This window comes from Hippopotamus amphibius, chromosome 1 (genome assembly GCF_030028045.1).
Source record: "Hippopotamus amphibius kiboko isolate mHipAmp2 chromosome 1, mHipAmp2.hap2, whole genome shotgun sequence".
Classification (NCBI taxonomy): Eukaryota; Metazoa; Chordata; class Mammalia; order Artiodactyla; family Hippopotamidae; genus Hippopotamus; species Hippopotamus amphibius.
This window is the reverse complement of record NC_080186.1, coordinates 179,902,631-179,929,053: the sequence shown is the minus strand read 5'-3', so window position 1 is coordinate 179,929,053 and position 26,423 is coordinate 179,902,631. Positions and strand designations below refer to the sequence as shown.

General features: G+C 33.6%; 1 protein-coding gene across 1 annotated transcript in view; it reads right to left on the bottom strand.

The window, feature by feature from the left end:
• Window positions 1-541: 541 nt before the first annotated feature.
• The window catches only part of DTWD2 (DTW domain containing 2), a 101,434-nt gene continuing 75,552 nt past the window's right edge, over window positions 542-26,423 (bottom strand). The window contains exons 5-6 of the mRNA XM_057736952.1: window positions 6,693-6,821; window positions 542-1,285 (exon numbers count right to left, since the gene is read on the bottom strand). Of these exons, the coding sequence (XP_057592935.1) occupies window positions 1,115-1,285; window positions 6,693-6,821 (300 nt within the window). The 3' untranslated portion in view covers window positions 542-1,114. The remainder of the gene's footprint in view (window positions 1,286-6,692; window positions 6,822-26,423) is intronic.

Sequence of the window (26,423 nt, the reverse complement as noted above, 5' to 3'; positions counted from 1 at the left end):
ATATATATATATATATATATAAAGGAGTATTATTCATCCATAAAAAATAATGAAATCTTGCCATTTGCAACAATATGGATGGACCTTTAGGGCATTATGCTAAGTGAAGTAATTCAGACAGAGAAAGAAATGATATCACTTGTATGTGGAATCTGGGGCGGGGGGTGGGGGAAGCTTATATATAGACAAGCTCTAAGATAAAGAAAACAGATTGGTGTTTGCCAGAGGCAGTGGTGGAGGTAAGGGTGGGAGTGAAATGGGGAAGCGAGTCAAAAGGGTCCACTTTTAAAATAAGTAAGTCATGGGGATGTAATATATAGCATGGTGACTATAGTTAGTAATACTATATTGCATATTTTAAAGTTGCTAAAGGAGTAAATCTTAAAACTTCTCATTGCAAAAAAAAAAATTTGTTGTAATTATGTATGGTGACAGATGTTAACTAGATTTACTGTAGTGATCATTTTGCAATGTATACAAATACCATATCATTACGTTGTACACCTGAAAATAGTATTTTATATATCAAATATACATTTTCTAATTTCTAACTTTAAAAATATGGGCAATTAATAGCACACATAAATCACACTAGCTGAACTCAAGTTTAGTCCCTAAAGAATACTTTTTTATGAAATAAATTCAACCTAAATTACTTGAGTATTATTTTCTTTTGTTACCTATTTCAGACTATAAAGTTCATGTACAAGATTGCAAGTTGATGTAGGTATCCTCTATTATAGGTCTACACCTAATTATCTGTAAACACTAAATGGAAACAGTACTGAACCAATCAGGCACACTGATTTCTTCCATTCCATTTTATAAATAAGAACTTCTAAACCAGCTCAACAACTAATCACATTTCAAATTACTGATTTGAAAAAATGTATGAGAGGCACATTTTAAAACCAAATACAGTATGAAATCTTGCTTTTTGCTGAGTCAGTGAATTGTGTTTGTTTTTATGGCTGTTTGGATTACTTTCTTCTTCTGGGTAAGTTTAGTATGTAACTCATTCTTTAGACAAAAGCCCACAGATTTAAAATGTAAAAAAGTTAATTAGGTGTTGTCAGCTGAAGAAATCATAACTAGCACCATAAGAACAATTGTACTAAATTTTAACACTGTTCATTAATAGCTCCATTTTCCTGAGTTTGCGTTTGTTCTTTGGCATCGGCTTAGGATATAATCCATTTTTCAGAAGGTGTTCCTTGCTGAAGCGAATTTGAGCACCATGCTGAAGCTGGAAAGAGCATAAAGCTTGAAGAGGGCGAAGCAAAGTCTGTTAAGATAAGAAAAAAAAAAGATACTAAAAATACTGTGACAAATCATGATATTCTATCTAAATTTTTTCTTTAGAAACAGGGATTATTATATTTTTTTTTATGATTAGCTTTTAACTTTGAAAAGCAATAGGCACTCTAATAATAAGCATATGATAATTTCTAAATAAATAATTTATTCAAATTCATACGTTACATACCACTAAGGAATTCCAGTAAGAAGACAGACTAATTTTCCATATACATGATAAAGTCTAAATTTAGTTTTATATTTTAATATATTCAAACACTACAAAAACTGTTGCCAGTATAATAACTAATCTGTAACAAGCAGACTAAAGGAGATGTTTAGGTACAAATTAGTTAAATCAGTTTCAATCACAGACTAACACAAGCTTCCTGCTACTTGATAACAATTAGATGATGGCAGCAATGCATAATTTCAGTAATTCTCTCACACTACTTCATGGCCCACATACAAGTTAGATATCCAGGTTTGGGTGCATTTGAAATAATTGTAACTGCATACATACTTGTCTAAATTCAAATACCTCTAGGGACAGACATATAAACATGTGACTTAAGATAACAGACAATGGCAGAGGCTGTAAAACAACTGGAGCATATGTCCTTCTTAAAGATATTCAAATTCAAAAATTAGGAAAAAAATAAAAACATTAAGCTGATGTTTCAAACATATTTGAATCAGATTCTTTCCTTGTGCCTGAGATCCCTGATCTAACTGTTTTAAATAACAAACTTGATTGTGCAGATTACTTAAAAAAAAAATAAAAGGAACAAAGATAGATTTAACTACAAAAATTTCACAATGTCTATGTGAAAATGTATTCCCGCACATACATAACAGAAGTGGCAGCAAAGGGCTCAATAACTTTAATTTACAATGAACTCTTAGAAATATGTGGCAGTCACTGGTAGTTGCTTCTCCATATCCATTCTTTTCTTCCTTATTAAAAAAATCCAAAATTTTATTCAAAGTGGCAATGTGTCCAGCTAGTAACACTACATTGACTAATGACAGTTTATCCAACAAGATGTAAGTGGAAGGCCTTGGGTTGGGACAGACTTAGCAGGCAAAGGCTTTTGCCTTTTCTTCTTGCCTGGAACATGACTGTTAGATGTGGGATAACCATTATCTGACTACAGGGCAATAAACATGAAGATTAAAGCCAAATACATACAATGATGGACAGAAAGACGGAGGAAATCTCAGTCTCTGATGTCCTTTTCAGCTGCATCCCCACCCCTGGACACTCACTTCAGCATTCTTATTTACAGGAGAAAAATAAACCTTTATATGGCTCAACCACTGCAGTAAGGGCTCTGTTAAATGCAACCAAATGTAACTGCTAACTGATACGCACCAGTAAGAAAAAGACAAACATCTTGGGAAAAACCCCACCTGATAGTATTGTATAAAGTCTCTTAGGTATGTTCTCCTAATTTCTTTTAGTATCTTCAATTCTTCAAACAAGAGAAGAAATATAAAAATGACTATATGTTACTTTACAGAGTCAACTGAGGGAAGTGATTGAATCCTGAAACATCACACCTAGGAAGCATACCTAGGACTATATACAGACTGAGACAACGGAAGGTTCTATTGCTATTTTATGACGTTTATTAGATTCTTTATAGATAGAAGAGTATTAATACTCCTATGGTTAAGAGTCTCTAACTTTTAATTCCTGAAGATAAGATTCTATCAATTTTCTGAAGTAATTAAGAGAACGAATTTTGGAGATAGATAGATCTGTGGTAGTCACTAGGGCTATTCACAAATATACCAGTCCTCTTTCACGATACATGATCAGACTGCATTTTCTAGCCACCTTTGAAGTTAGGCATGGCCATATAACTTGACTTGGTTAGTGAAATGTGAGCACGAATAATCTGTGTCACCTCTAGGCAGATGCTTTAAAAGCAGTGTATGTTTCCCCATGTCCCCTTACTCGTTCCTTAAGAAAAGTAAAATGATATGTCTAGATGGTACACCCATCAGCCTGGATCCCTAAGTGACTATAATTAGCAGAGGTACCCCTGGCAATCCCACTGTACAGACAGTGTGTTATGCCATTCTGATTTTGGAGTTTTAAGTGACAGATGCAATCACTTACTAGCTATGTGCTCCCAGATAAGTTATATAACCTCTATTTTCCTTGCTTTCTTCATTTGTAAAGTGAGGAATATAATGTGCACCTTATAAGGTTATTATTATGGTACACTTAGCTAATACATTTAAAGTGCTTAGCACACAACTTGATGATAAATGATTATGTTTCTCTATACATTCATAACATCATAGCTGAGGCAATGTGAAGCTATATGAGAGGCTTACCGGTTCAGAAGAACAAAGAAAATCCTCTACTTACAAAATTAGTTTCTAAAAGATTATTTGGGGGAAAATCGATGTTCTATAAATCCTTTGTCTATAGATGCAAAGTGACAGTTTCAAAAGACCATTACTACCAACTACTGGTGATGAATAGAGATAAGGCTTATTTAGGCTACAGCACAAAGCTTTACCATGTCTAGTTATAAAAGTTCATAAGGCTTCCAAGGTATGAGAAACCCTGGTACATAGTATAATAGCAGAATGAAAATCACCAACTTTCAATTCAATTTTTCTGTCTAGCTTATAGACAAGAATCAGAGAGGCAAGGCAAAAAGATGAACTCTTCTTGAGAGCTGGTGTCAGGCAATTAACATAACATTATTCCATTTGATTCTCATAATATTATGAGGTAACTATTTTTTGTATATTACAGATAAGAAAACAAACACAAAGAGATTACATGAATTGCCTTCTGGCAAAAACTGATGATGATAAGTGATGAAGTTCTAACTCAAACTTGCTTCAAAACTCATATCATGCTATTTCCAAGTGTTTGAAAACTGCTCAAGAATAAAGGAAGTGAATGAATCAACAGACTAAGAAGGCCATTCTATGCCAAGTTCCTTATTTTGAGAAGCCCTACCTCTACAGAATGAAGCCAGCTGAAAAATTACTACCCTTCCCCATAATCTTAAGGTTTTATTAGGATGCCCCTAATAAAAGGTTATTGGGGGAAAAAGGCATGTTATAGCTTTCCTCCCCAGGAAAGAAAGAAAACACCTGTATCAGAGCAGATGTTAACTGTGTTTCTCAGAAGAATGTACTAATTTTTTTATTGTAGCTAGATTTAAACAAGCTGGACTTGGCGTTCCCCCGCTAAGAAAGCTAACTGTTTGCCAGGTGTAATAATAAGCAACTTGGGATGTATCATTTTGCTTTCTTCTGCTCATGCTCCTGCCAACCATCTTATCAGTACTTCCCAAATCACACATCTGATTATCAAACATCCTTTTTCTACTCCTGGTCACTACTGTATGATTATTCCTCGTGACCAAAGTAAAAGAAATGAGAACTCTAGGACCTCACTATTGCTCTGGGATTTTATATTCAACTTGACCCATAGAAAACAATACCAAAAACTGAAGAGATGATAGGTCCTGATACCCTTCTGTATCTTAAACTTTGCCTGTTGTTAGATATTATACTAAAAACATAAGATAGGTTTCCTGCTGTGATAGTACATTAATTAATACCAGAATAATATATCTTATAAAACTGGAAAGTGGGGAGCAGTAGCAGCATTTGTAGTGGTAGTAGTACAAACCCTAGCCCTTTTTATACAACTACTATTACTAAAACACCACTATTATCAACTTTAAAGCTTCTGTTTAGGAATGTAGTAAAGATTCAATTCCAATTGTGGGAATAATTAAATATAAATCCATAGAAGATTCTTTTTATAAACCAGAAGAAGAAGAGGAAAGAAATTTTAAATCTATAGCCCAAAAACATTATATTTTTCCCTCAAGATTTGAACTTCTAATGGGTCCTGCATCTGATGTTGGCTGATCCTAGGCTTTCACATCAACAAAAAGGAAAATACAGAGACTGTACAGAAAGCAAGCTTCAACAATAGCCTTGGGTTTCATCTTTCCTTTAAGACACCTAAAAAGAGTGTTGTTTTCTGCTCAAGAACATACAGAGATGATGGTTAATCAACAAAACAGAGAGACAAGTATAGGGCTATATTAAGTGCTATGATGATGGAAGGTACATGGGAGTAGGTGATAAAGTTAGAGAGGAGAAAAAAAAAAGTCTGGGAACACTCTGGTCATTTGGAGGAAGGATTTAGGATCCCTCACAAATTTTTTTCCTCAAAAGGAAGAGAAATTGTCTAGACCCACACAGATACACACAAAAATAGCCTACTCATGAAAGCCTACTTCTTTCAAAAGAAGAAAGTCTCCAACTCTGACGCATACCATGGCTTGGGCAGGAGAGAGGAAAAGGGCAATTCAATGCTTCTTCTGGCATTCTTTAACTCTCCGTGCTCTGGAGGTCTTTTGCTGTTTTTCTTGGTAACTAACCCAGCTACTCTGACCTGAGCTTTGATCCATTATGGAATTTCCCTCATGGCTAAGGCACACTTTTATAATAGAAACCATGGTATACGATGAGAGAGAGAGAGAGAAAGAAGGCAGGAAAGAGTCCTCTGTGTGTGTGTGTGTGTGTGTGTGTGTGTGTGTGTGTGTATGTGTGTGTTAGAGGAGGGAGTTGTAAAACTCCACTTAGTTATGCTCATTATCCTCTGACTTTTCTTCTTGAGATGAATTTATCAAAAATTTTCAGTGATTAAAAAAGCCTAACCGTTTAGTCTTATTTTGCTATTTTTTCTCTTGTCATAAGTGTAGTTTCTTACATGTTCTAAAAGATTCAGATGTTAGTGAGTTCACTGAAACACTATTATTTACTAATGACTATGAATTATATATGAAATCATCAGGCTTTCACAGAAATTAAATAAAATGTTGATTGCAGGTTATAACCTTTTCGTATTCTGTAGGCTTTTTTTTCAAAATAAATTATATCTTTTTATAACCTAAGTGAGATTAATAAGATAAACAGGAAGTTGGTATACCTTCTCAAATAAAAGCACCAATGGAAAAAATCTTGCTATAAAATGTTCTTGTAATTAGAATGAAAAAAGTCGAGTACAAGAAAACACAAAATACTAAAACAGAAATACAGAATACCGAAAGAAATATCTAGCCAAAAAAACTATTTAATGTTATGCTACTTAAAAACAATTTAGCATATATACAATGCTGCTTGCACAGCTTAGGATGAATATTTAAATAATGCAATCTGGAATGCTAAAATAACAGAAAAACACCAAAGGGGAAAGGAAGGTTATAAAATCTCTATCACAGATATAGTTTACTTGTCACTTGAGCTACAAATTTAACAAGTTGTGCATTTTTTAATTTTCTAGACAAAAAAACTAACCAAACTCCCACTTTTAAAAACTATATAACTTTCTAAAGACATACCTCTTGTATGTAATTATTTTTCTCCAAGATAGAAAGAGCAACAGCTGCACACTCCAGTGTAGAAAGGCACCTATTAGTTGGTTGCGCACGAATTACATACTGACTAGAAATGCTAGTTTTTAACTGCACCTGAAACCAAAAACAGAATAGAATGTAATTTTTGTTTTAAGTTTAAAACTATAAAGTCTGTATTTTAAATACCAATTACTCTAATTTCTTTCCAAAATTGCCAGTTTATTAATATTAAATGCATCAATATCTTCTATAAATAATATCCTTTCATTATTGTTTAGTTAAATAGAAGCAAGAGGACAGTTATACATCTGACAAAATATATTCAAAATATATACAAATTCCTACAAATCAAAAATAAAAAGACTAATAACCCCCTCCCAGTGGGCAAAAGAGTGATTAGACACTCCACAAAAGAAGATATACAAGTAGCAAGGAGGTACATGTAAAAGGGCTCAACATGATTTAATGTAAATTAAAATCACAATGAGATAAGATTTCACATTCATTAGAACAGTTAAAATCAAAAAGACCAACACCACCAAATGGGGATAGAGCAAATGAAACTCTCATACACTGAAGTGGGAGTGAAATGATTTAATCATTTTGGAGAATTGACAATTGGGATTTTTTATTTTATGGTTTATTCTTCCATTATTTCTTAAACTGATTAGTGTATGTCTGAGTGTGACTATGTATAAACACACAGATACACACACACATATACATATACATGTATATATACCTCCTCTTTTTAGATGAATGTAGCATACTACAGATACTTTTCTCCATTGAGATAATATTTCAGCTGAGACAGAGTCAGACATGAGAAAGGCAATAGAAAATTGAATGTCAGCATTTTGGTCGATTCCTACTTTAATTAAATGAAACTCAAGTAATCTTACACTCATAAAGCCATATCCCTAGCCCACACTCTGATTGAAATCCCATTTAAGGATATGTGATGAGAAATATGGTTTTTCCACTCTGACTGCTTTTTGTTCAAAGAATTCTCTTCTATAACTTGTTTCCTTTCCTTCCTCAAAAAGAGATGAGGGGGAGAGGGGGCAGGAGAGAGAGAGGGAAGCAAAGTGGGCATCATAAAAGATTCACTATATAATGTACTGGGTTGGCCAAAAAGTTCGTTCAGCTTTTTCCATAAGATGTTATGGTAAAATCCAAATGAACTTTTTGGCCAACCCTATATAAGATTTTGGACTACATTCTTTAAAGCATGTTTGATTAATTATGTTTTAGATGTGATCATATTAAAATTACTCTGCATTTCTATCAATGGGCAAGATGAAAAATAGATGCAGGGAGGGAAAGATGGAAGAAAATGGTTGAGAAATAAGTATCATGATGAAAGAAAGCCTATGATTAAATTACTGTAAGAATAATTCATAACGTCGATTAATTGTAATTACTAACAGCTTTGGTATTTCATCAGGTCAACTAGTAGAACAGAGTACAGCCAACTACTGCTTTCAATACTCAACTCCAAATCATCACTGGAGGAATTTATAACAAGCATCTGATTAAAAAAAAAAAAACCTTTGGGAAACGTAAAATTCACAGTGGGTTTTGTTTACTGGAATTAATTTGATTTTTAGAAGAAATTTGTTACTTCGGGGGGGAGTTTTATTTCTTACTGTGGCTCACGTGGCTGTGTAAAAACAGAATTTGAAATTTATCATTTGTTAAAAGACTTCAGGGACTTCCCTGGTGGCACAGTGGTTAAGAATCCCCCTGCCAATGTGGCGACATGGGTTTGATTCCTGGTCCGGGAAGATCCCACATGCTGCAGAGCAACTAAGTCAGTGTGCCACAACTACTAAGCTCACATACTGCAACTACGGAAGTTCACGTGCCTACAGCCCATGCTCCGCAACAAGAGAAGGCACCGCACTGAAGCACCCTTGCACCGCAATGAAGAAGAGTAGCCCCTGCTCACCACAACTAGAGAAAGATGGCGCGCAGCAACAAAGATCCATCTCAGCCAAAAAAAAAAAAAAAAAAGACTTCAGAATACCCTTCACAAATCATCTCTCTGAGAATTATCTAGTAGTTGGATATGGATATATTAAAAGAGTATGTATAACTAAGATATGTCATATTATTAGCATACATGTTATTAAAGCATGTTGATATGATCTCACAGCTTCTCCTTTTATGCTTATGTGCTATATCACCTTCATCACACACTTAACTCAATGAGTAAATGAGCAAGACCAAAAAGAAACCCTGCTGATCGATCTTCTTGAGAAGTCACAAGCATCATAATAAATAATTTTTTCAGAAATTGCCTCATCTTCATGAATATAAGTTCTAGAAAATCTAAGGCAAAATTAACTATTATAAGAAAGGAAAAAAATTAACATATGATGAAAGTATGGTATATAGAAAGAGGAACTATTGAAAGACCAAGATTATTATATCAAAGCTGTCAATAATTAATCAATTAATTTCAGTCAAGTCATTTAGTTTCTCAGTTCCTGCTCACCTGATAAAAACCAGATAGCTGGACCTGATGGTATTAAAACCTATTTTTTAGTGATCAATCCCAAGATCATATAATATATATGTAATTATAATTCTATATTAATTAATTATATATGATTATTAATGTATTATAATTATTACATATAATCTTCATTTCCAATTTTTGAAAGCCATGCTGATGTACAGAATGCTTCAATAATTTTGATCTTCCTGAAAGTTGGTTCTCCATGGGTAGAAGTTGTGTGAGTGCTCTTAATGTGATTTCTTAAGGAACAGAAGTATCATTGGTTGCTTTAGAATTCTACTCAAATAGGTTGTAAGCCTATAATATAACTTCCACTTTAGAAACAGCCAACTCATCCAAATGTTACTTCTAGACTGAGCTTCAGATCTTTTCCACTGATTCTCTGGATTGGCTAAAATTTGAATTCCTTAAAATTCTTTTGTTGTTAATATCTTCCTTTTTTCTCTTCCATTAAATATTAAATACATATTTACTACATAATAATACCAGATAACAGTTTGAAAGCTGTGATCACTGTTCATATGCCTTTTTAAAGGACTTTTTCAAATGGCTCCTTTCTAGATAGACCTTTAGTTATTTTTGGTACTGGCACAAAAACAGAACTATAGATCAATGGTATAGGGCAGAGGGCCCAAAGATAAACCCACGCACCTATGGTCAACCTAATCGATGACAAAGGAGGCAAGACAGCCTCTCCAATAAGTGGTGCCGGGAAAACTGGACAACTTCATGTAGAAGAATGAAACTGGAACACTACCTAACACCACACACAAAAATAAACTCAAAATGGATTAAAGACCTAAATGTGTTGGGGGGAATGAATTGGGAGATTGGGATTGCCATATATAGATTACTAATAAGAAAAAAAATACCGAATTGTACATTCCAAATATATGCAGTTTATTGTATGTTAACTGTATCTCAATAAAAGTTCTTAAAAAAAAAAAAGACCTAAATGGAAGACTGGACGCTATAAAACGTTCAGAGGAAAACAAAGGAAAAACACTTCTTGACATAAATCACAGCAAAATCTTTTATGATCCACCTCCTAGAGTAATGAAAATAAAAAAGAAAATAAGCAAATGGGACCTAATTAAACTTAAAAGCTTTTGCACAGCAAAGGAAACCATAAACAAGATGAAAAGACAACCCACAGAATGGGAGAAAATATTTGCAAACAAAGCAACAGACAAAGGATTAATCTCCAAAATATACAAACAGCTCATGCAGCTTAAAATGAAAAAAAAAAAACCAAACAACCCAATTCCAAAATGGGCAGAAGACCTAAATAGACATTTCTCCAAAGAAGACATACAGATAGCCACGAGGTACATGAAAAGATGCTCATTAACACTAATTATTAGAGAAATACAAATCAAAACTACAATGAGGTATCACCTCTCACCGATCAGAATGGCCATCATCAAAAAACCTACAAACAATAAATGCTGGAGAGGGTGCAGAGAAAAAGGAACCCTCCTGCACTGCTGGTGGGAATGTAAATTGATACAGCTACTGTGGAAAACAGTATGGAGGTTCCTTAAAAAACTAAAACTAGAACTACCATATGACCCAGCAATCCCACTACTGGGCGTATACCCTGAGAAAACCGTAATTCAAAAAGACACGTACCCCAATGTTCACTGCAGCACTATTTTACAATAGCCAGTAAATGGAAACAGTCTAAATGTCCATCGACAGATGAACGGATAAAGAAGATGTGGTACATATATATAATGGAATATTACTCAGCCATTAAAAGAAGTGGAATTGGGTCATTTGTAAAGATCACAGAATTGGAAGTTATCTTTATAAGTCAAATAGTCATCTCCTTGTTGTTAGACATAATTATTCTTTTCAAAGGTTTAGATTGATAGAATTAATCTAAAGTTTAAAATAATACTGAAATATAATACTTTCTCTTAATTAAATAAAAAAGTTTTACCTGAGTTTCTAAGCTTCATCTTTAAAAAAAATTAATAGAGGCACAAAAACAAAAATTCCTTAAGATTATTGGCTAAAATAACTTCAGAGTGATTTCAGTAAATTAACAAAATATTATGCCATTAAACAAGCCAGAAAGAAGAAAGTCACTATAGATTACAAGTCTTGGCATTACTTTCTGCTACCCTAATACCTATTTTTCCAGCAAGACTTAATGGAGACAAGTCTCTGTTGAATATTGCTATAGAAACTAACTTTTGTAATATCTCCTGAAATCGAAACTGTCCAATCCAAGCATGTCTACATGTATGTATTTATTCATATTGGGCTTACACAAATTTATATCCTTTATTAGGAAACTTAGAACAGAAACTGATTTAGGATATTAGAAATTGATTTACTAGTCTCACTTAGGTAATAACCAAATTTATAATATCTCGCTACTAAAACATTTTTCACCAAACATAAATTTTGTTTAGCAATTATCATTTCTATTCATTTAAAACCTGTCATGGCTTCACAAACAGCTATTAGAAAATGAATCACAAATTAGCTTCAGTGTGAAATAAAGCACATATTATACAATTACTTCATAAATTCAATTTGTTACACAAATTTTTTATTTTAAAATTTACTGGGACTTCCCTGGTGGCGCAGTGGTTAACAATCCGCCTGCCAATTCAGGGAACATGGGTTTGAGCCCTGGTCCGGGAGGATCCCACATGCCATAGAGCAACTAAGCCCGTGCACCACAACTACTGAGCCTGTGCTCTACAGCCTGAGAGCCACAACTACGGAGCCCACGTGCCACAACTACTGAGCCCAAGTGCCACAACTACTGAAGCCCGTGTGCCTAGAGTCCATGCTCTGCAACAAGAGAAGCCACCACAATGAGAAGCCCATGCACCTCAACAAAGAGTAGCCCCCACTCGCCGCAACTAGAGAAAGCAAGTGCACAGCAACAAACACCCAACACAGCCAATAAATAAATAAATTTAGAAAAAACAATTTACTGAGTTAAATTGTACACTCTTTTATTTTATTAAACACACTTTTCTATAACCTTGAACTAAAATAGTGTGCATGAATTGAGAGGCAGAAAAGCACAGCAACTAAAAAGCATAAGAAAGGAAATTAGATTTATCTAAATTTAACTCTACATAATAGTAGCACGACCTCAAACAAGATTTAAACTCTCAGAGCCTAAAACATTAACAACCTTAAAGAATGATTATGCTTTAAGGCGCTAATATATGTGAAATGCTCAGTAATGCCTGCCATACAGTAAGCACTCAATAGAGGCAAAGATGTTGATGAGGACAGTACCGATGTTACTGATGTTAACAAAGATAATGCTCATGATGATTCACAATGCTTTCTTCACAATCTAATGAATATGTGTGAGGCAACTTAGCTTTACTGCAATAAAGCCAGATGAACAGCCTGACCAAGAATGTGGGATAAGACGAAACTTAGCACAGAGCCAGAAGAATGGCAACTTTTACAGTATGGAAGAAGAAAAGCTATTGAATAGGTAGAGAAAAAGCAGTCTCAGAAGCAGAAGAAAGAACCAGAATAGAGTTTCACTGAATAACAGAGAAGAAAAAGTTACGCTGCCAGGTAAATAAAACATTCCTAAGAGTAAGAATCCTGGAAAAAAAAAAAAGCAGAAATACTTTCATTAAAGATATAATTTATATACAGGGAAAATATTCATATTTTACTCTTTTGCCCTTTAAGTACATGATCTGAGCATCAGTAAAATGTGCAATAATCCCCAAAGTACTGAATCTTGTATCTAAATCTTTGATATCTCTTTAAAACATTCCCGAACAACACTATGTAACAGAAGAGACCAAGAATTTATAATGACTTTTGAAAATATTTTAAAATAAAATTTCTTCATTTCTTGAATGACCTTGCATGACTTTTATCTGCCTAATGTTTTCAATATATTTTCTCTTCTTCTACCTCTGCACATGTGTAATTTATCTATAATGTTTAATTGATTTTATGACAGTAAAAGTGGCAGACAGACATAAAGAATTGGTTAACAATAGGCTGTTATGTTCCTTTGAAGAATAGAGTGCAGAATACTTAAACGATAAGAAATTATGAGTTGTAGAATATCACAATTTTTTAATTGAAGTATAATTAACTTACAATATTATATTAGTTTCAGGTGTACAACATAGTGATTTGATATTTTTATACCTTTCTTACCTTTGATTGTTTTATACCAAATGATCACCAAGATAAGGCTAGTTAACGTCTGTCACCATACAAAGTTATTACAATATTATTGACAATATTCCCTATGTTGTACATTATATCTCCAAAACTTGTTATTTCATAGCTGGAAGTCTGTACCTCTTAATCCTCTTCACCTATTTTGCCCATCCCCTTACCTACCTCCCCTCTGGCAATCACCAGTTAGTTCTCTGTATCTAAGAGTCTATTTCTTCTTTGTTATGTTTGCTTGTTTTGTTTTTTAGATTCAACATATAAGTTATATCACACGGGGAATTTCCTGGCAGTCAAGTGGTTAGGACTTGGCACTTTCACTGCCATGGCCCCGGTTCAATCCCTGGTTGGGGAACTAAGGTCCTACAAGCCATGCAGAGCAGCAAAAAAAAAAAAAAAAAAAAAAGTGATATCATACAGTATTGGTCTTTCTCTGACTTATTTCACTTAGCATAATACTCTCTAGGTCCACCCATACTGTCACAAATGATAAGATTCTGTTCTTTTTATGGCTAAGTAATATTCCATTGTGTATATATATCACATATTCTATATCCATTCATCTTTATACAGACAGGTTACTTCCATAGGTTGGCTATTGTAAATAATGTTACAATGAACACTGGTATGCATATATCGTTTTTAATTGCTGCTTTTGTTGTTTTCAGTTAAATACCCAGAAGTGAAATTGCTGAGCCATATGGCAGTTCCATTTTTTTAATTTCTTTGTTTTTCATAGCATCTGTACCAATATACATTCCCACCAACTCTGTACCAGGGTTCCCTTTTCTCCATGTCCTTGCCAACACTTGTTATTTCTTGCCTTTTTGATAACAGCCACTCTGAAAGGTGTGAGGTAGTATTTCATTGTGGTTTTGATTGCATTTCCCTGATGTAGTGAATTTGAGCATCTTTTCATGTGCCTATTAGCTATTCATATGTCTTCTTTGAAAAAATATCTATTCATATTCTCTGCCTATTTTTAAATTAAATTGTTTGGGTTTCTGATATTAAGTTGTGTGAGTTTTTTTTTAATATATTTTGTATATTAACCCCTTATTGAACTTATAATTTGAAAATATGTTCTCTCATTCAGTAGGTGGTCTTTTTCATTCTGTTGATAGTTTCCTTCACTGTGCAAAAGCTTTTCAATTTGATGTAGTACCACTTGTTTACTTTTGCTTTTGTTGCTCTTGCCTAAGGAGACAGATCCAAAAAAATACTGTTGAGACAAATGTCAAAGAGTGTACTGCGTATGTTTTCTTTTAGGAGTTTTATGATTTCACGTCCTACATTTAAGACTTTAATCCATTTGAGTTTATTTTTTATATACGGTAGAAGATAGTGCCTAAGTTTTGTTCTTTTGCATGTAGCTGTCCAGTTTTGCCAATACCACTTAATGAAGAGTTTGTCTTTTCCGCATTGTATATTTTTGCCTCCTTTGTGGTAGATTAACTGACCATATAAGTGTGGGTTTATTTCTGGGCTGTCTATTCTGTTCCATTTATCTGTGTGTCTGTTTTTGTGCCATCATGATACTATTTTGATTATTATAACTTTGCAGTATAGTTTGAAATCAGGTCACATGATATCTCCACATCTGTTCATTATTTTCTTAGACTATTTAAGAGAGCTAGTGAAATTCAAAAAGTGAATTTGCATTTCTTAAACATCCATTCAAACACAATTTGGACAATATAAAGTCCTGCATAATAGCCATTTTAGTATATTCCTCTAAAAATACAGAATTATTCTGTCAACTTTGTAGTATGGAAAATATGTGCATAAATGTCAGATACTGAATTTGACAATTGAATTAGTTTTTAATGACACATGTAAGGCTGAAAAATTACCACTCAAAAAAGTGATGAAAGACTGATAACTACAATAAAGAGTAAAAATAATATGGGAAAAGAATACAGGGTAAAGAATTCGTAACAAATTGCAGAGATTTCTATTCAGTAGGAAAATATTCTGATTTCAAATTAAAGCTTAATTTCCCCAAAGCTTATCATTCATCTTTTCAAGTAATTTAAATGAAAATTCTATTAGATGGTTAGTCAAAACACTGGCATGTTAATTCCACAATTCTTTGTGGAAAGCATTAATTATAATAAAAGTATCACTAAGATGATATACAATATTTAATAAACTGTGGTTTATTGTTATACTGCTTTTTACCATCTGCTTAATGAAAGGTTCTCCTGTAGTTTAACTTACTATTATTTTATTAAGATTCCCATCAATTCCTTAATGGATATAAAAGCTATTTGTATATATTTAATTTACTGGCAGTATCTAGAACCTAATTCCATCTATCTGTATTAATTAGTTCTTTTTCTACTAGACAAGATCAACAGTCCAATCCAGAGACAGAAACATGCAAAATTCTCTGTAACTATTAACATGACTTTTATTTTTAAATAACATTCTCTCCAACAACAGTACTCAATTCCAAGTCAACATCCTTTCTAGACTGAATCTCTGCAAATGCCTATCTGGACATCTTCCTTCTACTTCAATCTTCTTATAAAGCATTCTATATATATCAGCCAAGTGATTTTCTAAAAACAAACTGATCACATTATTACTCAGATTAAAATCCTTAGCTTGCTACTAAGCAAAATCCTTACCATGGTCTATAAACTATCCATTTCATGAAGAACACTGTTTCCCTACCTCCCTCACCACATAGTCAACTACGTATAAAAATGTATTTATCTTTCTCTTTGCTTGGCTAACTATTACTTATCCTTCAGTTCTCAAATGTTAAAGAGGTCTTCATAAATCCCCAACTTTAATCAAATTGCCATTTTAAAGCACCCCCATACGCCATTCACAGAATTTAATTTATAATTATATACTGACCTAAGTAGCTATGTATTTCTTAGCTCCATTAAGACTAAGATTAATAATCCATGGATTATTTTACTTACCACTTACTGTATTCTAGCGTCTATAACAGTGCCCACCATGGTGGCTAGTATTCAATAAATATTGGTTGAATGACTGAACACTGATGATAATCATTAGAAAGCAAAAAACTATAGCCATGAAATCAAACCCAGCAGTTAATACTTAAATTTATGGTTTTTTGGTAACTTTACTGGGCAAGGAGATATGGAAATGAGAGGTAAAGAAAGGATCTGTATAAAGACATTAGAGATCTGTGTCTGAATTTAAACGTGTAAATTTGAGGGAATTCATCTGCCAGGGTCTGTGTCTGATCCCTTACTGAGGAACTAAGAACCCACAAGCAGCGTGGCATAGGCCAAAAAAACAAATAAATAAACTTATGAAGTGGATAAACAAGTCCTTTAGTCAATTATTAAATTTTATATAGAAGAGTTGGAATTGGGAAACATATTATTAGTCATAATCTATCCTTTTGAAGGACTTCAGTAAGTCGTGTTTTATTTTTTGTTTTTTAGGTAAGAAGTGGATTTATTTAGAGAGATACACATTCCATAGACAGAATGCAGACCATCTCAAAAGGAGAGAGTGGCCCCAGGGGACTGGGTCATCTTGGAAAGTGAGAGTGGCTAAGGGAGAAATACACTCTACAGACAGTGCAGGCCATCTCAGAAGGTGAAAGGCCTAATAAATTTATTAAGCAGGGAAAGCCCACTGACATCACACAAATCCTATAAGAACTAGAAATTCAGCCAATTGTTCATATTATAGGAAAAGGAATACAATTCCTTTTAAGCTGAGAAATTTGTAAAAAACAAAACAAAACAAAACAAAACAATTAGACTCTATGAAGCAAATGTGAACTGTTTAATGAAAAAAAAAAATATATATATAGTGCATGTCAAATCCTAGGGATTTTAAAAGGATTACTTTCTTTTTTTCTATGCAATTCTAACATTGTTTTCTATAATTTAAAATCTGGAAACCTTACATCTAAATAATTTCAGCAGTTTCTTTTGAAATATAGGAAAATTTCAACCAGAGCAAAACTCAGCATGTTACTGAAATCTACATCAAGAACATAAATAAGTTATCTTTTCCAAACACTATGCTTTAATTCAAAGTGACATTTTTAGAGCATCCATTTGGAGAAAAAAATTCTAAAGGGAATAAATGTCATGCAATTTTTTTAAATTATAAAATCATATAAGGAAAGTGCCACAAAAACCTTTTCTGAAATTATTATATTTGTCTAATCACATATATGTACATAAACACACAATTATTCTACCATAAAAATGGAGATACCTAAAGCTTCTAAATTGTCAACTCAACAAAATGTATAAACTTGATACCATGGGAAACCAGTGTTTCATGATCAATTATATTATATCATGCATGTGTTTCTAAGACATTTAACATTCTGTATACAGTTGGAATTTTTTTAAAAGATTTTCAAATAATCAGAGACTCATTTTTAGTAACCACATCATTTCTAGTTTGTTCCCTTAAAATTAAAATGTTTATAATCTTTTGCCCCAACTTCTCATAATAACATATTTACATTTAGTTATAAGTGCTAAAAGAAATTTTAGAAAAGATGAAGTGTCACGCAGAGGATATATGTTAAGCAACTTATAAAATAAACTTTTGGGACTTCCCTGGTGGTCCAGTGGTTAAGAATCCACCTCCCAATGCAAGGCACGCAAGTTTGATCCCTGGTAGGAGAGCTAAGTAAGATCTCACATATTGCGGGGCAACTAAGCCTGCGCACCACAAGTACTGAGCCCGCATACCTCAACTAGAGAGCCTGCATGCCACAAACTATAGAAGCCACGCACTCTGGAGCACACTCACCACAAGTAGAGAGCCCATGCGCTGCAAGGAAGAGCGTTTGTGCTCTGGACCTCACACCACAGCTAGAGAGAAGCCCACACACCACAGCAGAGGATCCCACATGCTGCAACAAAGATTCTGCGTGCCACAACTAAGACCTGATGCGACCAAAAATAAAAATACTTTTAAAACTGTTAAAATAAATAAATAAATAAATAAATAAATAAATAAATAAATTTAGATATACTTTATATCAGTGCAGAAAACACTGACTCAAATTTGAACTTCTTAAAATTCTGGTGAAAGATAAATATGCTTATCTGAAAGTCTCAAGTGAGAGTAAATACTGGGCTTGGTGATTTTCAAAAACAAATATCCTTAGTATTAAGTCTGATATGACAGCTTTGGTTAATAACTCAAGTTTACCATCTTCATTAGCAAAATATTAGAAAAACCTGAATTTGTGCTTTTACTTTCTATAATCATCTGCCTTTTCTGCATATTAAAATTGCATGTCAATTATAAAAGACCTAGAAGATTTAGAAATGCATAATATATAAAGTGAGAGTGCCCTGTAATGTCACCACTGAGAAATGACTATTTACCATATGGTATTTATTCTTCTAACATCTTAATTTTTAATACATAATTATAAAATTTTTAATATCTACAAAAGAAAACATGTAATATTTGAGTTATGAAGAATGACTAAAACTGGAATCCCTGAATCGTTTAATAACTATTTAAGAAATACAATAGACTATAACCAAAATCATTGACACTCTTAGGATACCCCTCCCAGTATGCTCCACACACTCACAGAAATATATATATATATGGGGAGAGAGAGATCGATCCATCTATACATCTAATTTCACTTAAGAATGTCCTTAGTGCAGCCACTATGGAAAATGGTATGGCGGTTCCTCAAAAAACTAAAAATAGGATTACCATATGATCTGGCAATTCCACTCCTGGGTATACACCTGAAGAAAACAAAACCATTAGTTCAAAAAGTACATGCACTCCAATGTTCATTTACAATAGTCTAGATATGAAAGCAACCTAAGTGCTCATCAACAGATAAATGGATAAAGAAGATGTGAGATTTTATATATATATATATGGTACACACACACAGAATATTACTTAGCCATAAAAAAGATGGAAATTTCACCATTTGCAACAACATGGATGGACTTGGAGGGTATTATGCTTAGTGAAGTAAGTCACAAAGAAAGAGACAAATACTCTGTGATATTACTTATATGTAGAATCAAAAAAATAAAACAAACTAGTGAATACAACAAAAAAGAAACAGACTCACAGATAAAGAGAACAAATTAGTGGTTACCAGTGGGGAGCAGGAAAGAGAGAGGGACAAAATAGGTGTATGGTAAAAGATACAAACTACTATATATAAAATAAATAAGCTAGAAGGATATACTGTACAACACAGGGAATACAGGCAGTATTTTATAATAATTATAAATGGAGTATAACCTTTTAAAACTGTGAATGACTATTATGTATACCTGAAATTACATAATATTGTAAATCAACTATACCTCAATTTTAAAAAAAGAAACAAAAAGAATACCTTATAGTAAAACGGTAAAAGTTCTCCTAATATATTTGACTTCCTCTAAGATAACCATTACTCTTAATTTTTTATAATTCCCTTAGTTTTAGGTATCCTAAATAACACGTTCAATTTTGCCTTTTGAACTTTATTTAAAAAGGTTTATATTCTTCTGTGACTTGTCTTTTTAACAACATTATATTTCAGGATTCGTCCATCCATATTTACTGCTACAGCTGCAGTTCATTCATTTTCAATTCTGTCTTACAGTATCCCTATATGTGAATTTGCCAGAATTTACATGTTCATTGAAACATTTAAGTCATTTAGAATTGTTTGCTATTATAAACAAATAAATAAAAATTTGTGTGTCCTAGTATAGAAGTGCAGGAGTTTCACCAGAGTATGTACCTAGGAGTAAAACTGATAACAAAGTATTGAGTTATGCTTTCCTCATGAAATAACAGCTGGCTGTGTTCCAAAATGGTAATATTTTATATACCCTCCAGCGGCGAGTAAGAGTTGCACTTATTCCATTTCATCTCCAACATCTGATATCATCAGACATTTTTAATCCAATGGGTATAATATGGTTTCTCATTATGCATATTTTGTATTTGTCCTTTCATCCACTTAATTCATCAGCTTATAAAGTTCTCCTATAACATTCCCCTCCATTTTACAAAAGAAGAAATGTGGCTGCATATCTTAAATGGGACATCTTTAAAAGTCCCAACAGAAATACATGTATATAAGAAGCTTAGACCTCTGAAGAAAACACAAAAACCTACCAAAAAGGAAAGAAAATGGGCACAAGCTTGGTTCAGAACAGAACTTCAGAGTTGTAAGGAAGAATTAAATCTGGGTAGCTGATTAGACTGTTTCCAGAGCTCATGTAGAACACCATTTGGGGATTTTCAGCGATCACCAATGGTGGAAGATTTGTTGGTGACCATGGTCAGACCCTATTAGGCAGGAACAGGAACCAGTGAAACAAAGGTGATTATTACTGTGAACAACCTCATTTTGGATGCCAGCCTAGGATTCTGGAGGAATCTACTGTGGGTTTACTACTCGCCTGTTACACCATTGAAGGTGGGCTGACATATCTCTTAACATCCTAAGAACCTGACATTATCTTGAACATGAGGCTTACGAATATTTTTTGAAAGATATCCATGTGAAGTGGAAAAGGCATTAGATTGGGCATGAGAAGATAAAAGTTCTTATGCTAGGGTCACCAAATATATCTTTAGGACTCTGGCCAAGCCACATAACTTCTGTAAGTCTTAGTCTTCTATAATATCTGCTGTGTCTCGGTAGAGATATGAGAAAGATCAAATGAATATGAGTATGGTAAAGCACTCTGTAAACTGTAAAATGCTTTACAAATATAGAGTTAATAATATATATTTTTTTAATATTTATTTATTTGGTTTCACTGTGTCTTAGTTGTGGCAGGTGGGCTCCTTAGTTGCAACATGCAAACTCTTAGTTGCAGTACACGAGCTCTTAGTTGTGGCATGTGAACGCTTAGTTGCAGCATGCATGTGGGATCCAGTTCCCTGACCAGGGATTGAACCCCGGCCCCCTACATTGGGAGCACGGCATCTTATCCACTGCGCTACCAGAGAAGTCCCAATAATATTTTTAATGCTGATGATAATGTTCAAACTTGTACAGTTACGTTGTGCAATTTGTAATTTTAAAAGCCAGGAGGTTTATTAAAGCTGCAAGTAAAACAAAGGTTTTTAAAAATTTAAGTTCAATAGTAGTCTCTACTCTGACCCTAACTAGGTGAGTGACTTTTCCTATTGGGGTGCGTGCGTGTGTGTGTGTGTGTGTGTGTGTCCGTGTGTGAGAAAGAGAGAGAGAGCTTTAAGCTCTTTTTTTTTTCACTTAAGTAAAACCTGTGTGTGTTTGTCTCCAGTGTTATAAGATTGGATTTTCTCCCTCTTTCTTAGTGATTTGTACTATTCTTTATATTATGTATTACAAACATCTTCTAACTGTAAAGTGCACTTTAACTCTAATGGCTTTTAATGACTAGAAGTTCTTAAAATCAATGATGTATAATTTATCAACCTTTTACTTTATGGTTACTGCTTTTCATATAGTGTTTAAGGAATATCAGACACCAAAGTCATCTAAAAAGAAGAGTGACAATGGCACTTGCAGACAAAACAGGGTTGGGTATGGGCCTGTTCCTGCCAGCCAGACTAGAAAATCTCATGATTCATGGGTATTGAGTAGAGTACACAGAAGGCTCTTTCCTCCGTAGTGGGGAATAAGCAGCCCTAGACTGAGCACCTAGAAAGTGCTCAAACAGTTATACTCACTTGCTTCCTCTTAGACATCTGCCATCATCATGAGAGTACGGCTGGGATAATCCACAGGAGAATGAGAAGTGGAAGGGCTTAATCATGTTGCTGACCTATCCAAGAGCCAGCCTACACCACTTAGAGTGTAGAGTGAACCCAGCCAAGACCAGCAGAGCTGCCTAGCCGACACCCAACTGCTTTGTGAGCAATAAACTTATTATATGCTGCTAAGATTATGTGCTACTAAGATGTTTGTGGTTGCTTGTTACATAGAATTATTGTGGCAACATATAACTGATACACTGCATAAACTTTCATTTTGGTCTTAAGGGGATCACAGAGCTTTGTGTATTTCAAAATGAGATCTTCTTCTGCCATCTAAAATAATAAGACAGTTGAACACTTGAAAATGTACACTTAAAATGGTTATGATGGTAAATATTATGTCATGCATTTTAACACAGTAAAAAAATGGAAAGGACCTTTCCATTATACAATGCCAGGCATTAATACCAAGGATGGCATTAAATACTCATCCCCAGTCTAGGCCCTATCTTACTCACTAGTGTCTTTTCTTGCCATTTTACTACTTGCACCTTATCTTCTAAGGACCCTGATGATTCTTACATACATGATGCTTTTTCTCTTGAGAATCTGCTCCTACTTTCCCCTTTATAGAAGCATCCTTCCTTCTCTTTGCTGCTCTCTCTGGGTGCCTCTTAACACATCCCTTAGGTGGGTAACACCTCTTCTACAGGAAACATTCCATAACTTCTCCTGCCAGGACACATGATATTTCTCTTCTTCCAAAATACGTACCATCAAGTTCTTGACACACTGTACTGTAATTATATTTACGCATTTGTCTCCTCCAATTCAACTGTGCAACCAGTGAAAAGAAACCTTTCTCTTTCCTCATATTTGTGCTTACGGTGCCTAAGAAAGGGCCTGGCACATAAGAGATGCTGAATAAAACTTTGCTTTATAAATAGATGTGCAAGCAAACAAGCAGAAAAGCCAACCAGTCACACTTCCCTCCCACGGCAGAAAGCAGGAGCTTTACCTTCTAATTCCTTTTATCCCTTTTTCCTCACCACTAAGGAAAGTACCCTAGAATAGGATCTCATTAACTGACAGAAAAGTGCCTAAGATTTATGAAGAAGACAGAAAATAGAAAAGTAGTTTCTGTACTCAGATACTTAGCGATAGTTATGAAAAGAAAATTTTTATACAACAGCACAGCTCTGCAGAAGTACTCTGAATCACAAAATACTGCATGGCTCCAAATATGTTTCCTGTCTCTAGTAGGGGAGCTACTGTAAAAAGTAAGAAAAGGATAAGGAATCTGGCCCTCTAACAACAGTTCAGTAAATATTAAAATGCAACTTTAATGATTAATGCTAATCATTAAAAATGATTTAGCATGACAGTAATAGCATTTTTTAAGTAAAACTACTAAACTAGGAAAAGAAAGGACAAATCTGTTTCCCACACTGATATTCAATGATATTCCAGAGTTTATATTTCCATGTGCAAATTTTTATTTGCTGTTGAAAACACCACTTTAACAGAAATATATAAAGTACAAAAATTAGTTAGATTTTGGTTAAGAGATTGATGAATTAACTACTGTGACTTCTTTGATTTGGCTCACTTATTAATAAACCTTTAGCAGGAACACTATGAGATATTCAAAACTATAGAACAAATGAAGCTAAACAAAATTCCCTAGCTGGATTAGGAAATGACTTCCCATTAATTAAAAACACACGCAAACAGAACACTTTATCTTCATTATTGTCCTAACTCGTTTTCCTTACCCTTAGACTTTAGTAATAATACTCCCTCATCCGTGATAGGCTAGCTAAGATTAAACAAGATGAAATGAACAAATAAACAGAATAGATTCCTTCATCCTTAAAGTTCTATAAACCTAGGAAACAATAATCTTATCTGATAACATTGTTTCCCTATTTTAGAAAAAATTATTACAATTGGTAATATCTTCCAGACTACTGGTTGTATCTGAACTTTTAAATATATTAAAGACTATATGTATGAGAAAATAATTCCATTTTAAAGAGAACTACTTGGAAAAACAAAATGAATATCCATACTTCCTGGAAATATTTTTTATCATGGATCTATGTTAAAATATTATTTGAAATAAAAGCTACAACAGATTTCTTATCTATTTTTCTGCCAACATTTCAGGTTACTGTGCAATATATCATTATTTTATGTAGCCCCAGAATTTTAATAATCAATGATTAAAAGTAAAATAAGATAATATCCCTGAAGATGATGAAAAAAAAATAGAACTGACCTAAGTAACTTTGGAAAATGGTATTTTAACTTGATACTATTGAGCTAAAGATAAAAAGAACTGTATATAAACATGAGTAGTCTAGTTGATAAGTATGTTTTCTTACGGGGACAGAACTTAACAACTCAAACTAGTTTACATGCATTGAACTCAGGTTGAACAAATAGATAAACTGTAGTAATGGAAGCCAGGTTCCTCACGGTCAAAGAAAGAATTTACAAATAAGCAAGGGAGAAAGGCTGGAGTGAACCCTGTGGTACTGGATTAGAGTTGGAGACATCAGTACAAACTCATCTGCTTTAATTTGTATGCAGATACAGAATAGCTAGATACAGAAATAATTAGAGATGTGTGTACACATAGATATATTTTCTAGGGCTGTCAACTGAGAGGCCCTATCAAAGTGATACCCCAGTAGCAACAAGCATACATACAGCTCATACCTTGGTTTCTAAATATAATTTGTCAACAGAAGGAAACAGGGATCCTTGGCGAAATGGCTGAGCTGGAGAAATTTTAGAACCGGGGCAGGAAAAATACAAGATGAGCCTGGAGTACCTAACAAAAGGTAAGGAAGCACTTGAGAGAGAAAAAAAAGGCTGAGGCATGTCAGAAGACACAGGAACCAACCTGAAAGAACTCCTGATGGCCAAAGCCAATATGGCAACTTTATAGTTTCTATCAAAATTTAAAACATGAATACTCTTTGACACAGCCATTTTACTTCCAATTATCCACCAGATAAATACTCATGTATACACAATGTGTTAGGATGTTTACTGTAGTACTGCTTATATAACAGCAAAGAGCTGGACACAAACTAAATATACAGCAGCAGGAAAATGGTTAAATAAACTACAGCATATCTATTCAATGGAATGCCCTGTACAATTTTTTGGTTTGGGTTTTTTTTTTTTCAGTATATCTTACACACTGACATACAAAGATGTCTATAGGTCAGGCACTATATTTTAGTGGCTGGAAGAAAGAATTCTAAAGCCAGACTAGAACTCAATTCACATCCAGACTGTTAACCACTTTTCATAACTTTAAATGAGTTCTTTTACCTTGTTCTGCTTGTAAACAATAACCTTGTATTTTACTGATTCTTAAGATACACATTTCTCCCCACATTTCAACATCTCCAAAATTAGAACGTCTTATAATAAATAGAATTTTAGATTCCCAAACTTCAGAAACAACCTGTTTTAAAAATTAATGAACTCAAAAACACTCATCATAATCAAGTGGTAACAGCTGGGATTCTCTTTTGAATTTTTAAAAATCTCTTGAAAACACACTGCCTAATTTTCAACTGGAATGGGTTTTTCCATTAGGTTCTAGACACAAGTAACTTTTATTTTTTTTCTTATTTCTTTTTAAAAAAATACATCTCAGTTTTTTTTTTTCCTATTTCCATATTATCTCAATTCTCATATATTTGTTAGGCTTTGAGACCTCTACAAACTCACATTACTGGCAAATAACAAGCACTAAAATGCATTCAAACTTATATACGAACCAAGACCTTAAACTCCCTAATTTAAGTAAGCATTTTTGCTTTGGGATTTTCCTTAACAACTAAGATAAGTATGCTTTTTGGTATTTTCATATGAAGCACTTACTGAAGCACACTGAAAATCATTTCAATCACCTTAAAATTCTGATGCTATCAGCAAAACATTATGTGCAAATGATTTGATCATCCTAACTGATTAGTAACTTTGTACCGCAGAATTAATCTCACAGTTTTAGTTTTAATGTTTTATATCAGATTTTGAATGCATTTCAATATACATCTATTTTGGAATAAACATTTTACTTCTTCAACAAAATATTTAATAAGAACACTACCCTATACTTCTCATATATTAAAATTCACACAAAAAAAGCAAACAGTGAAGGTCTACATGCCAATTTTTTAACATATCTAAGTGACATGAATCTTACAAGAACACGATCCAAATGCTATCCTTGCTTTCTTTTTTTATCATAGATTCCTATAACCCTAAATACTGTGATCTAA